At 39.0% G+C, this 13,854-nt stretch overlaps 1 protein-coding gene across 3 annotated transcripts in view; it reads left to right on the top strand.

Moving 5' to 3' along the window:
* Positions 1–13,854, top strand: part of fkbp5 (FKBP prolyl isomerase 5) — a 69,043-nt gene that overhangs the window by 26,453 nt on the left and 28,736 nt on the right. For all 3 annotated transcript variants that reach the window (XM_062051159.1, XM_062051168.1, XM_062051148.1), the window contains 2 exons: positions 10,632–10,799; positions 10,864–11,008. In XM_062051159.1, coding sequence (XP_061907143.1) covers positions 10,695–10,799; positions 10,864–11,008 — 250 coding nt within the window. In that variant the 5' untranslated portion in view covers positions 10,632–10,694. The remainder of the gene's footprint in view (positions 1–10,631; positions 10,800–10,863; positions 11,009–13,854) is intronic.

Raw genomic sequence — 13,854 nt, 5'->3', positions numbered from 1 at the left:
CCAGGCAGTGGCCACCTTCGTGGCAGACGAGGAGGCAGGCGCGTCGTCATCATGGCAGGCGGCGAAGCTTGGCGTGGCGCGTCAGGCGGCGAAGCTTGGCGTGGCGCGTCAGGCGGCGAAGCTTGGCGTGGCGGGTAAGGCGGCGAAGCTTGCCGTGGCGGGTAAGGCGGCGAAGCTTGGCGTGGCGGGTCTTGGTTTTGGCGAGGGTCTTGGTCTTGGCGAGGGTCTTGGTCTTGGCGGGGGTCTTGGTCTTGGCGGGGGTCTTGGTCTTGGCGGGGGTCTTGGTCTTGACGGGGGTCTTGGTCTTGACGGGGGTCTTGGTCTTGGTCTTGGCGAGGGTCTGGGTCTTGGCATGGTTGGTCTTGGACTTGGTCTTGGTGTTGGCATGGTTGGTCTTGGACTTGGCGTGGTTGGTCTTGGTCTTGGCGTGGTTGGTCTTGGACTTGGCGTGGTTGGTCTTGGCGTGGTTGGTCTTGGCGTGGTTGGTCTTGGCGTGGCGGTGCTTGGACTTGGTCTTGGTGTGGCGGTGCTTGGACTTGGTCTTGGTGTGGCGGTGCTTGGTTTTGTCGTGGAGCTGCGACTGGCGGCACTGGGCGTCGTGGAGCTGCGACTGGCGGCACTGGGCGTCGTGGAGCTGCGACTGGCGGCACTGGGCGTCGTGAAGCTGCGACTGGCGGCACTGGGCGTCGTGAAGCTGCGACTGGCGGCACTAGGCGTCGTGAAGCTGCGACTGGCGGCACTAGGCGTCGTGAAGCTGCGACTGGCGGCACTTGGCGTCGTGAAGCTGCGACTGGCGGCACTTGGCGTCGTGAAGCTGCGACTGGCGGCACTTGGCGTCGTGAAGCTGCGACTGGCGGCACTTGGCGTCGTGAAGCTGCGACTGGCGGCACTTGGCGTCGTGAAGCTGCGACTGGCGGCACTTGGCGTCGTGAAGCTGCGACTGGCGGCGCTTGGCGTGGAGCAGGTACTGGCGGCGCTTGGCGTGGAGCAGGTACTGGTGGCGCTTGGCGTGGAGCAGGTACTGGTGGCGCTTGGCGTGGTGGGGCTTGGCGTGGAGCTGGGCGTGGAGCAGGTGGATCTTGGAATGGTCGAAAAACTGGTGGTGGCCGTGCTGGTGGCTGTGGTTTGGCAGGTCGAAAGACAGGTGGTGGTGGCCGAGCTGGAGGCTGTGGCTTGGCGTGACGATGCTGAGCCACCCCACCTGAACATTTCCCAGCCCTAGCCCCCCCCTCAAGGAGCGGATCCCAGACGCGCTCCCCGCGGTCTGGAACCGTCTTTTGGGGTGGGTGGAGGGAGGTCAGGAGGGGGGCTAAATCCTCCCCTCTAAATTGTCCAAAAAGTCTTTCTTCTTGTACCTGGGATCTTTTGGGTGAAAAAAAAAAGTGTGACTTGGGCGTGGCTTGAGTCCTGGGGGGCGGGGCATGAAAACTGGGTGACTGTGACTGACAGGATCTAATTTGTAAAAACATGTCCTGATAAAGTCTTATAATGTTTTTACAATCTTTTGCTGGAGGTGAGTGATCAAAAGAAAAAGTCTTGAAAAAAAAATCCTGGTCTGTGATGTCATCAGGGCGAAGCCGGGCTGGCTGCTGCTTGCTTCCGCCCGGAGGGGGAGGGGCTTGTGGGAGCGGCGTGTCCTGCCGGCTCGCGGAAGTCTTCCCTCGTCCTTGGCGACGCTTCCGGGACGGGAACGACGCGCCGATCGGCACCAGCTTGCCTCCATTCCCCCACATCATCCCCCTGCGCTCCCTGGGGGAAAAGCGCAGCGTCTCAGTCTCCATCGCGCGCAGCACCTCCCAAGAAGCCTCGTCAATAACGTCCAATTTTCTTGCGGAGAAACTCTTCTGCTGGCGTCCTACTGGCACGACTGGGTCTATGGCGTGGTTTGTTCTCACAGAAGGCAAAGGAAAATTGGCCCGTGCGAGGCGTGAATTTAAATACATGTTTATTTAACAATAAAAAAAGGAATAAACAAAAGGCGCTCACAGTGGAGGTAGAAAACTTGACTATACAAAACAAAAGACTTGCACGAGGGCGGAAATACAAAACTTGGGTAGAAACACAAAACTTGCACAAAGGCAGAAACTATGAACAATAAAACAAAAACACTTAACTGTGGCATAAATGAACAAAACTTACTTGGCAAAGAACTGTGACATGACATGAAGTGGAGGGATCAAAAAGTGCGAGGACGCCAGGACGAACAACAGAAACAGACAGATTTAAATAGTGACGTGATCAGTGAAAACAGGTGCGTGACAAGACAGGTGAACAGGTGCGTGACATGACAGGTGAAAACTAATGGGTGACCATGGAAACCAAACCAAACAAGGAAGTGCAACCAGGAACTAAAAAGAGCCCAAAACCCAAGCAAAACAATCACATGATTAACACAGACATGACAGCGACTAAACCAATCAGATATTAATTTGCAATGTGCCTGATTTTCTTTCTGATCCGAAAAAAAGTGAAATTCAGGGTGGTATCGGTTAATCCAATCCGATACCGACAATTTGTGCAAATATACCTAATGTGTTTGGTAAAATTTAAAATGTAGTACATTTCAAGTTTTGCTGCTCTTGAGGAATGATCTTCAAACAATATAAAATCACAAGGAGAAACAAATGATAGTGTTATTCTCCACTGAATGTTATTTATAATTAACTCTGTATAAATGTCTCCATATAGTCTACAATAAAAGGATATTTGTGTGTGTGTGTGTGTGTGTGTGTGTGTGTGTGCGCGCGTGTGCGTGCATATTTATATATAATTTATTTTCATGACTATTTACATTGTAGATTGTCACTAAAGGCATCAAAACTGACACCTGTGAATTGAAAACCATTTCAGGTGACTACCTCTTGAAGCTTATCAAGAGAATGCCAAGAGTGTGCAAAGCAGTAATCAGAGCAAAGGGTGGTCATTTTGAAGAAACTGGAATATAAAACATGTTTTTAGTTATTTCATGTTTTTTTGTTAAGCACAGAACTCCACATGTGTTCATTCATAGTTTTGATGCCTTCAGTAAATAGTAAATGTAAATAGTCATGAAAATAAAGAAAACGCATTGAATGAGAAGGTGTGTCCAAATTTTTGGCCTGTACACACACACTCTCTCTCTCTCTCTCTCTCTCTCCCTCTCTCTCTCTCTCTCTCTCTCTCTCTCTCTCTCCTCTCTCTCTCTCTCTCTCTCTCTCTCTCTCTCCTCTCTCTCTCTCTCTCTCTCTCTCTCTCTCTCTCTCTCTCTCTCTCTCTCTCTCTCTCTCTCTCTCTAATTAGTGACTTATTTTAATTGCCAGTAATTTTCTTAAGTAAACCACTGTCATACTGAATGACTGAGCAATTTCATGTTATGGAATTACCTAGGTGGAATAAAAAGCAGTTTCCATCAATCGTGTTTCATTTAGACAACATTTAAATTTTTTAACGTTGTTACTTTACACCAGGGGTCACCAACGCGGTGCCCGCGGGCACCAGGTTGCCCGTGCGGTCCAGATGAGTCGCCCGCGGGCCTGTTCTAAAAAAAAAAATAAATAAATAAATAAATAAAAAAAATAAACATTTATTTTTTATTTTTTATTTTTTTAAATTTAAATCTACATAGAAAAAACACAAGATACACTTTCAATCAGTGCATCAACCCAAACAACCTCCCCCATGCACACTCATCCACACCCACTCACACAAAAGGGGTTATTTCTTTCTGCTACCAATATTCTGGTTCCCACAACATAGACAACACATCTGCAAGGGACACAGTCCCTGAAGCACACATGATTGTATAGGCTGCTGGTCCACTAACATTTTCATTAATTACTATTTTTTATGTAATTATTTTTATATTGTTTTACTTTCTTTTTTATCCAAGAAAATGTTTTTTATTTATCTTATTTTATTTTATTTTAAAAAAAAAGGGCCTTATCTTCAACAGACCAGGGGCCGTACTTATCAAGCTTCTTAGAGTGCCATTTTACTTTACACTTAAGTCCTGAGAATTTGCGAAATTTAGTCCTACTCTCAAACTTAAGAATAAATACTTTTTATCAACGTTCTTAAGTCTAAGAATCACTCCTACTCTCCACGATATTTAAGAGACCTTCAGAGGTGTCTTAAGTGGTTAGGAGTTGCCAGCAGGGGATGGCACTGAGGCGAGAGAGACGTGCGCGAACGTTCAGGGAACGGAACAATGTTTTTTTTTTTTTTGATGACGAGCAGCTGATCAAACGGTATCGTTTAGATATTATTTTTGTCACAGATTTAATACTTTTCGATTCCTTGTTGATTTCTGCATGTGTCTGCAGTGGGCTAGTATATATAGAGCCACCCACACCAGTTTCAAATTAGTTGCCTAATTAATGAATTGGAAAGAAAATGTTATGACAGTAGCGTTTGTGTGTGGCCGTGAGGTGAGTGACATCAGTGAGTGTGTGGGCGATAGAAGAGAGGGAGCGGTAGCGTGAGTGCCAGCGGGGACTAGTTTGTTTTGTATTATTTTGTAGTTTATTGTCAAAATATACACTCCCATTGTCCACTTAAATATTTCCAAGATATTTCTTTATTCTTAGACAACGGATTCCATTCCGTGATTGGTCATTTCTATGGACACAGAAATGACGTCACCTAAAATTCCGTTTACGGCACATAGTAATGTCGTAATTCAGCTCTGAGTGTGACACTTAAGATTCAGTCCTACACTTTGCTGAAAGTGTGAGTAAGACGCTTGATAACTAACTTTTAAGTGCAGCTTTCAGCGAAGAATTTATTTACTCTTAAGTCAACTCTTACTCCTAAGAAGCTTGATAAGTACGGCCCCTGGTTGTCAATGAAATTAGATTTGTTTAAAGGGTTTTTTAAACCAGGCCCAGTCCAGATAATGTCCAAGTCGGACTCAGCAACACACACCTTCATTCATGTACACAGAAAAAACTTAGGGAACACAACAGATTGCATATAATTTATAAACAAAATTACATTTTCAAAATAAGCATTTATGTACAGTCCAGATTATGTCCAGGTCACTCAAATTAGGGAACACAACAACAGATATCATATAATCTATAAACATAATTATACTTTCAAAATAAGCCTTTGAGGACTTCTCATCTTTTTTTTTAATGTTTTTTGGCATCATTATCGTTTTCAACCATGTAACTTTCTAAAGTTAGAAAATACTGAATAAATGTTTTAAAGAAAGTAATACTAAGTGAATATCTGTTTTTGGCCTTAAAAATAAACATTTTACCGAGTACTATAATTAAATTGACTAAATCATGATTGTCAATGAACTCTCCTAAAATAACAGAAACCACATTAAGCTTCATAAACAAACCAATCCTTAAACACATTTTTTCAACTTCCACCCAAAACAAAGACACAATATGACAATACCAAAACAAATGCAGGGTGGATTCAGGCTCCTGACAACAAAATCGGCAATCATCTGACTCTGTCATATTCCATAATTTTAACATTTTCCCTGTGGGTAAGAAGTAATAAATAATTTTAATTTGAAAATAACGATTTTGCACATCGATAGTGGTTTTATAGATTAGTTTGAATATGGCATCCCATGGCAACGGGCAGTCAAAAAAGTCCTCCCATTTTCCATTTGTGTTGTATGAGGCAGCCTTCAAAGATTTCTTTATTAAATAAAAATTATATATTTTTCTATTTATTTTAGTTCCTTTTTGCCAACTAGAATTTCTTATTAGAGGTTTACAAACTAATAATTTAGTAGTTCCATAATTAATTATTTGTTTCCATCTTTTCCCAATTACTCCAGTTAGTTGATAAAATGAAAAGCTTGAGCAAGCATCACCATACATAGCTCTAAATTCATCATACTTCATAATTTTACCGTTCTCATTGATAATATCATTGACAAAAATGATTCCTCTTTCAAACATATTTTTCCAAAAGAAAGGCTTTCCATCTATTACAATATTAGAGTTCATCCATATTAACTGCTGCAAAATATCGTCTCTTTTTTCTGGCACATAAAATTGAAAACACCACTATGAGTGGACTGTTTCCTTTATGAACACCAAGGAACGCCATGTTTCCCAGCAGACTCTCTGGGAGGGGATCACTTGTAAAAAAGGATACAATTTCTTTTGATACAGTACATGTTTTTTATCCAACAGGACATTTGTGTACCACTCAATGTTTAAATACATCTTTGGAACAATTGATGCTTTTAAAGACAGACACATAGCTTCAAGGTTGAGAAGTTTCAGGCCCCCATATTCATACTCTTTGTACAAAACCTTTCTTTTAATCTTTTCTGGTTTGCCGTTGCAGACAAAATCGAAGACCCTCCGCTCATAAATCTTAAAAAAGTTTTGTGATGGAGCTGGTAATGACAAAAACAAATAAATAAATTGAGGAATAATTAACGAGTTGGCAATATACATTTTACCATACAAGGTTAGGGATTTCCCTTTCCATAATTGCATAATTTTGTCCAGCTTTCTTAGTCGATTATCATAATTTACTGAGCCTAGATATTCCAGATTTTTTGGGACAACAACACCAAGTATGTTAACTGGTCCATCTGTCCACAAAACAGGCACTTTGCATTCCATTCGAAAGGACGTTCCCTTTAGATTTCCGATCCTTAATATTTTACATTTATCATAATTAAGCTTAAGGCCAGATTGCTGTGAAAATATGTCCAAAAGATTAAGAAGGTTCCGCAAACAATGAGGAAAAATCTTATCTTTGTGAATCAGCCTTTTCTGACATGAACTTCATCAAGAACAAACACAGAACACGCCTCACTGATGCACATCTGCAAGACTCACTCAGTGTTGCAGTGTCAAGTTACACACCAGAGTACAACACACTAGTTAACAGCATGCAATGCCAGGCTTCCCACTAACTGACAAAGAAACAGATAACAGATTTGGTGTCCAGTTCAAAGTGTGACATGATTTAAAAATTTGAGATTTTACTTTTGTATTTTACATGAGTTATTATTTGTACAAACATGGTGCAAAGTAATTCATGATTTGTTAAAAAATGTTAGTGGCTAGCTAGTTAAAATGGGATATTGTGATTTCACAAGACTGTCTTAGAAGTGATCATTTGAAAATGTTCAATTTGAAAAATGTGCACTTAGAGAAAATATAAAAATAAAGTGTTGCATATTGATATTTATCTGTTTCTATATATATTTATTGTGAGAAATCATTAAGATCATTAGTGTTTCCACAAAGATACATATAATTAATTATTAATAATAACAGAGTTAAAGGTAAATTAAGCAAATTGGCTACTTCTGGCAATTTATTTAAGTGTGTATCTAACTGGTAGCCCTTCGCATTAATCAGTACCCAAGAAGTAGCCCTTGGTTTCAAAAAGGTTGGTGACCCCTGCTTTACACTAAACTAAGGCTGTAACAATTGATCAATATATTGATAGATCGATTTATATTCTTTAATTTCAACTACTGATCTGTGGCTGGCAAGTTGGCCTTCCGGAATATAGATATCGATTTAAAAGGTATATCGATTTTATAGATACTAAAAAAAGAAAACATTGAATTTAAGAACAGCAGACTTTATATCAAGTTTATAAGGACGTTAAATGTAAAGTTTTTCTGCCCTTCTGTGGCATCATCAAAACAAAAATGGCTGGTACCTGCGGTGGTCAAGAAAGTTCATAACAAATACAAACGCAACAAGACAATATCAATAATTGTTAGGATATCTGGGATTCCAGCCCCCCGCAACCCGAAAAGGGATAAGCGGTAGAAATTGATTAATGGATTGACAACAAAAAAACTTAAAGCTACAGCACGATTGCAAAAGCCACAACAAAGACAAACAACACAATTATATAATGCCACAACTTTAAACCACAAATGGTGCGACAGACAAAACGGAAGTGACAGCGGAGCAAGTTCGCCGACGCACCAGGTTGAGACAGAAGGTTAGAAACAGTGTAATGAACATAATAATTTTAGTCTTTTGGAAAAAGTGAAAAAGTTATATAATGACTGAACACCCAATTCATTACACACTGGACCGTTTGGTCTGTGTGATGCCCAAACTTGTCCACTGTCACTTCCGTTAAGATGTTACGTGTTGATTAAAATGAGAGCAGTGACAGGTAAAAACCCTGCTCATTTAATCTGAAAATATTTGTTTGCACATTTGATAATTCTGAAAATATGTTGGCTGCACCTTATTTTTTATATTAATATTGTATTATATTTATGTTGAAAAACAAAAGGAAAAGTAGTAACACTTTGTTAATTCAACATAGTGTTGGTTGCACTTTATTCAAATATTTGAATGTATATTTGTTTTGTTTTTTGAGAAGAAACAGGAATATGGGTTCATATCACTTGCAGTATCCAGTATTTATTTCACAGTCACACTGGTTTAACTTTTTTGCTAGTTGATTTCAACTCACCTAATCGTTTCGGATTGTATCCTTCTAAAAAAAATAAAATCGGTCCTGAATCGTGTCGGCAACCACAAGTTCTAAATCGTATCGAATCGTTGTTAAAACAAATCGTTACACCCCTACTTTACACTGTGTTCCTGTTATCTATTTACATTATCTCAAATAACTGAAGTATTGATATTTTGATTTTAGAATCTATGCTAGAGCATAAAGATCTGATATCGGAGGTATCGATATTTTAGTATCGATCCGCACATCACTAAATTCTATCAATATAACAACACGAGAGAGTTGGCTGGACATTAATATGATGGAAAATTCTAACTTTGTGTAAATATCTTGACAAATAGGACACCTTTATCTTCAACTAAGAAGAGCCGACAGCAGCTCACACTTTCTCATACTTTCTGTAACATCAATGGAGAAATTATATGCATAAAACATTTCTCAATTATAAGCGCTGTGAAGGTACCCAGTATTTTTTATACTTTCATTCATGCTATATTTATAGTTCCTCACAAGGAAGCCTTACATTGAACTAGATAACTAGAGGACCTGGCTGTCATTAGAGATGATGGCACAATGGTTAAAGACAGTGTCGTGTGGACATGCATAAATGTTCAAATCCAGTATAACAGTGGTCCCCAACCACCGGGCTCCGGCCCGGTACCGGTCTGTGGACCGATTGGTACCGGGCCGCACAAAAAAATATATATATATATTTTTTAATTAAATCAATATAAAAAACACAATATATACATTATTTATCAATATAGAGCAATACAGTCTGCAGGGATACAGTCCGTAAGCACACATGATTGCATTTCTTTATGACAAAATAAATAAATAAAATAAAACATAACCCCCCCACCCCCGGTCCGTGGGACACATTTTCAAGGGTCGACCGGTCCGCAGCTACAAAAAGGTTGGGCACCACTGCAGTATAACACCTTTAATATTTTATTTCATTTCTTTCAAATTTAAATTTTCCTGAGGGAACTCTTCTGAAGGAATCAATAAAGTACTATCCATCTATTGATTTAAAAGTGATTTGTGAGGGAAATTTCCCATATTGTGAAATGCAACTGTTGATGAGTATGCATTGAACAGGCTAGGGCGCCGCAAAGCCTTCCAAAAATAATAGATGATAATAATATATTTTATTTGTTAAACACATTTCATTTAAATACATTTTAAAGTGCTACAGTACAAACCAATATTTAAAACAATAAAACCTTAGCCGATAAAACAGAGTTTAAACTGAACAAACAAAATAATGGCTTTTTTTAACAGTGTGTCTATTTATTTTAGTTATTATAAAATATTACCTTGGTCAGAAGATGTCTGTGTGTATGAGTACTTTCTGAGCATGATGATAACAGTGATATGAAATGTTCTTATCATGACATCCCTAGTACATACTGACTTTTGTCGTACGGAGAATATACTTTGCTGTGTGAATTATGGAGCTCTGCGATTGACATCTTTGATTTTCCAGAACCATAAAGCCCCACAAATTACTACCATATTTTCCGGACTATAGAGCGGACCGGTATATTAGCTGCACCCACTAAACTATAGGAAAAACATTTTTTTCCAAATATTAGCCGTATCGGACTATAAGCCGCAGATAAATACTTTGTGTAATGAGTTACTTACAAAGAAAGAAAATGTGTATTCACATACCTGAATTGTTTCCAAATGATGTCGGTAACACGGCAGTAAAACAGCTGATCAAACAAAACCGAAGTCATCGTCATGGACCCACTAGCTGCGGAAGCTAGCTCTCCAATTAGCTAAACAAACTCCAGGGTGACGTCTTGGTGAGTTTACTCTGGAATTTGTGAAACTGAAACAACACAAAAAGAATGCCATTTTAAGTTAACAATACTAACAGACACTAGTAAACATGTTAGCATATTAGCTATTGCGAATGACGCTAGCATCATTGCATTACTATAGCACATACAAATATGCATGAAAACAGTCAAAGACATCACACACGGGACGGTTTAGTAAGTATAACAACTTTTAGGTGTACTATAAAACTTACAAACGTTGCATGGAGTGATGAATGAAGAATCCATACGAGTAGGAACGGCGGCTGGAGGACAGAACTCCAGCTGGGAAAAAAAGCTGCAGGGCACAAAGTGTAGGAAAAAAGAAGCCGTAATTTACGGTAGATTGATTTATTAATGGTTGATTTCCTTTTGTCACAGCAAATTGGGCGCATCAGGACGTCAATAAGTTCTCCAGCGTCACTGTGATGCTCACAGGCAGACATGACCACTGATCAGGATCTGTCTATGGATGGGCCGGCAGCCTCAGCTGAGTTTGCTACAAAGGGCGTTGATGTCACGCCTAAAAAAGACCAAGGAATAATCAAGGTATTGTTTTAAAAAAAAATGTTTCAAATCAGATTGACTGATAGGTTTTTGTGTTTACTCGCAGCTTGTGAAACGTCAGGGACAAGATGGAGAGTCCCCAATGATTGGGGACAAAGTGACCATCCATTACACTGGAAAACTCCTCACTGGGAAGAAGTTTGACTGCAGCAGAGATCGCAAGGAGTCTTTTTCCTTCAATGTTGGCAAGGGTAGGCTAGTTTTTCCTTTGTTATTCCACTTGCTTCTCAAAGAACTACAGTAGTACTTTGTTTTCCTTAGTAATCAGATAACTGAATCATACAAATATTTTTTCCGTAAGCAATAATGTAAGTCTCTTTAATACGTTCCAAACTCCCCAAAATATAACCACAAAAAGCATTTGATGGATGTTACAGTTTTACATGAAGAAATTAAATTTGAAATACATATAAATAATGAATGAAATGTATGTAAGATTTTATAACAGTTTTACTTTTATTGAATACTTTTATCTTGTTTTTGAACACATTTAATTGCTGAGATATAAAATAGGGGTAAGAGTAAGTAAACTTTGCTACTATATATTGAACTGTAAACAATTATGATGTAAATTTGTAAGCATGAAATAAACTACTGCTACTATTGGCAAAGATTGTGATGAGCAAAAAGGGCAAAGGACGCCACCTTCCCCGAATTCAAAGGTGTGAGCACTCGCAACTTTCTTTGGTTCCATGGTGGATTATTTTGCAGTTTTGCTCCAAAAAAAGTACTGTACGAAGTCATCAACACATGGGATTCTTTGTTTGGGCACTTCACTCCAACGCAAAAAAATGGACAAGTTTGTTACGCGCAATGTCTGGCCTAACGATAACCAAAACTGTATGACATTTTTGTCAAAAAACAAATGATATGCAAAGTGTGGGGATTATAAATCGCAGTTTTTTTCATAGTTTGGCCGGGGGTGCGACATATACTCCGGAGCGACTTATGTGTGAAATTATTAACACATTACCGTAAAATATCAAATAATATTATTTATCTCATTCGCGTAAGAGACGAAGCAAATGTCAGCAATCGTCACACACACGTCAGCAATCATCACACACACGTCAACCAATAAAGAATTCGGCGGGGGCGGGTCATGGCAGAAGTGCATTGTGCGTCATTGGTGAAGTGCATTGTGGGTCATGGAATGCTAACTGCTACCATGTCCGTAGCTATTAAAATAGATCATTTCAACATTGGCGGTAACTTATAAATACTGAGAAGGGCTGAACAAAAATGGCACCGAAAAGGAAATCATATACTGCAGATTACAAGCTGGACGTAGTGAAATATGCAGCAGAAAACGGCGACCGAGCAGCAGAAAGAAAGGAAGCGGCGCATACCAGGAGCGACAACGAGGAAGAAGATTTCATCGGATTTAGCGATCAGGTGTGACAGATTGTTTGGTAAACATATAGCATGTTCTGTATGTTATAGTTATTTGAATGACTCTTACCATAATATGTTATGTTAACATACCAGGCACGTTCTCAGTTGGTTATTTATGCGTCATATAACGTACACTTATTCAGCCTGTTGTTCACTATTCTTTATTTATTTTAAATTGCCTTTCAAATGTATATTCTTGGTGTTGGATTTTATCAAATAAATTTCCCCCAAAAATGCGACTTATACTCGAGTGCGACGTATATATGTTTTTTTCCTTCTTTATTATGCATTTTCGGCCGGTGCGACGTATACTCCGGAGCGATTTATAATCCGAAAAATACGGTATGTCTCCCAGCTGGTCTGGGAACGCCTCGGGATCCCCTGGGAGGAGCTGAACGAAGTGGCTGGGGAGAGGGATGTCTTGGCTTCTTTGCTTTGGCTGCTGCCCCCACGATCTGACCTCGGATAAACGGAAGAAAATGGATGGCTGGATAGATATCATATATATATATATATATATATATATATATATATATATATATATATATATATATATATATATATATATATATATATATATATATATATATATATATATATATATAAAAACTTTCATTATAGGAATATAGTCAAATAGCAATACAGTAGTGTATGTGAAAGCCCCCGCAATGCTGTGGTATCTAACAATAATAGAAGTTTAATGTGTGTAGTGTTAGCAATATATATTTCATGCTCTCGCTTTAATAATTATTCTCTAAAGCATGGTTTCTTAACCTTTTTGACCTCACGGCCCAACTTTTCATTCAAATATTAACACTGATTCAGTAATCTTACTTACGTATTGAATAATTATATTTACCTACTTACAGTCATTGGCGTTGTTAGGCCTATTTTAGGGGGGCTTGAGCCCCCCTAAAATGTTCTTAAGCCCCCTAAATAATTTGGTGTTAAAAAAAAAAAATCTTTTTTTTTTTTTTTTTTACAAATACATGCCGACATATTCATTATAAAGTGGCCCGAATATCAGTTTAAATAAATAATCATATAACCTGTCATTATTCACTCAGTTTCCCCTCACTTCATAGTGTAAGGTAGAGAGCCCCTTTAGTGCGTCTGTATCCAATCCATTCCACTTGTTCATATAGAAAATGCCCACATCACTCAAAATCCTGTCCGCATTTTCTCTGCGACCTTGCTTGCGGTCCTGCAGGTGTACGAAGCACATTAGCACACAGCACCGCAGAACAAGAACCTTGTGTCTGCCATTGTAAATAATGTAGTTTTTAAGTTTTGTGTTACTTGTATAATCTATATAAAGTAATATACATTAGCCTATTGTTAAAATAATGAAAAAAACATCATTAAATATATTTGTTTTATTGTATTGTTTTATTGTATTATTACATTAATAGCTGTTGTATTATTATAGGATGGCTTGTTAAACATTTCATAGGATTTTCAGAGGGTGGAAAAACCAAGACATTTAATATAAAATGTAAAATGAATAAATACATAAAAAGAAAATGAAAAAAAAATGGTTAAAAGCCATCGTCCCGGGGAGCATTTAATTTCGTCCCGTGCATTTTTTTTACCGTCCCCGGGACGATGGGACTACATTAGTCTCAAGCCCTGGAAGTTACAT

Source organism: Entelurus aequoreus, linkage group LG01 (genome assembly GCF_033978785.1).
Source record: "Entelurus aequoreus isolate RoL-2023_Sb linkage group LG01, RoL_Eaeq_v1.1, whole genome shotgun sequence".
Classification (NCBI taxonomy): Eukaryota; Metazoa; Chordata; class Actinopteri; order Syngnathiformes; family Syngnathidae; genus Entelurus; species Entelurus aequoreus.
Note: the sequence above shows the minus strand (reverse complement) of the source record. Positions and strands in the feature narration are given on the sequence as shown.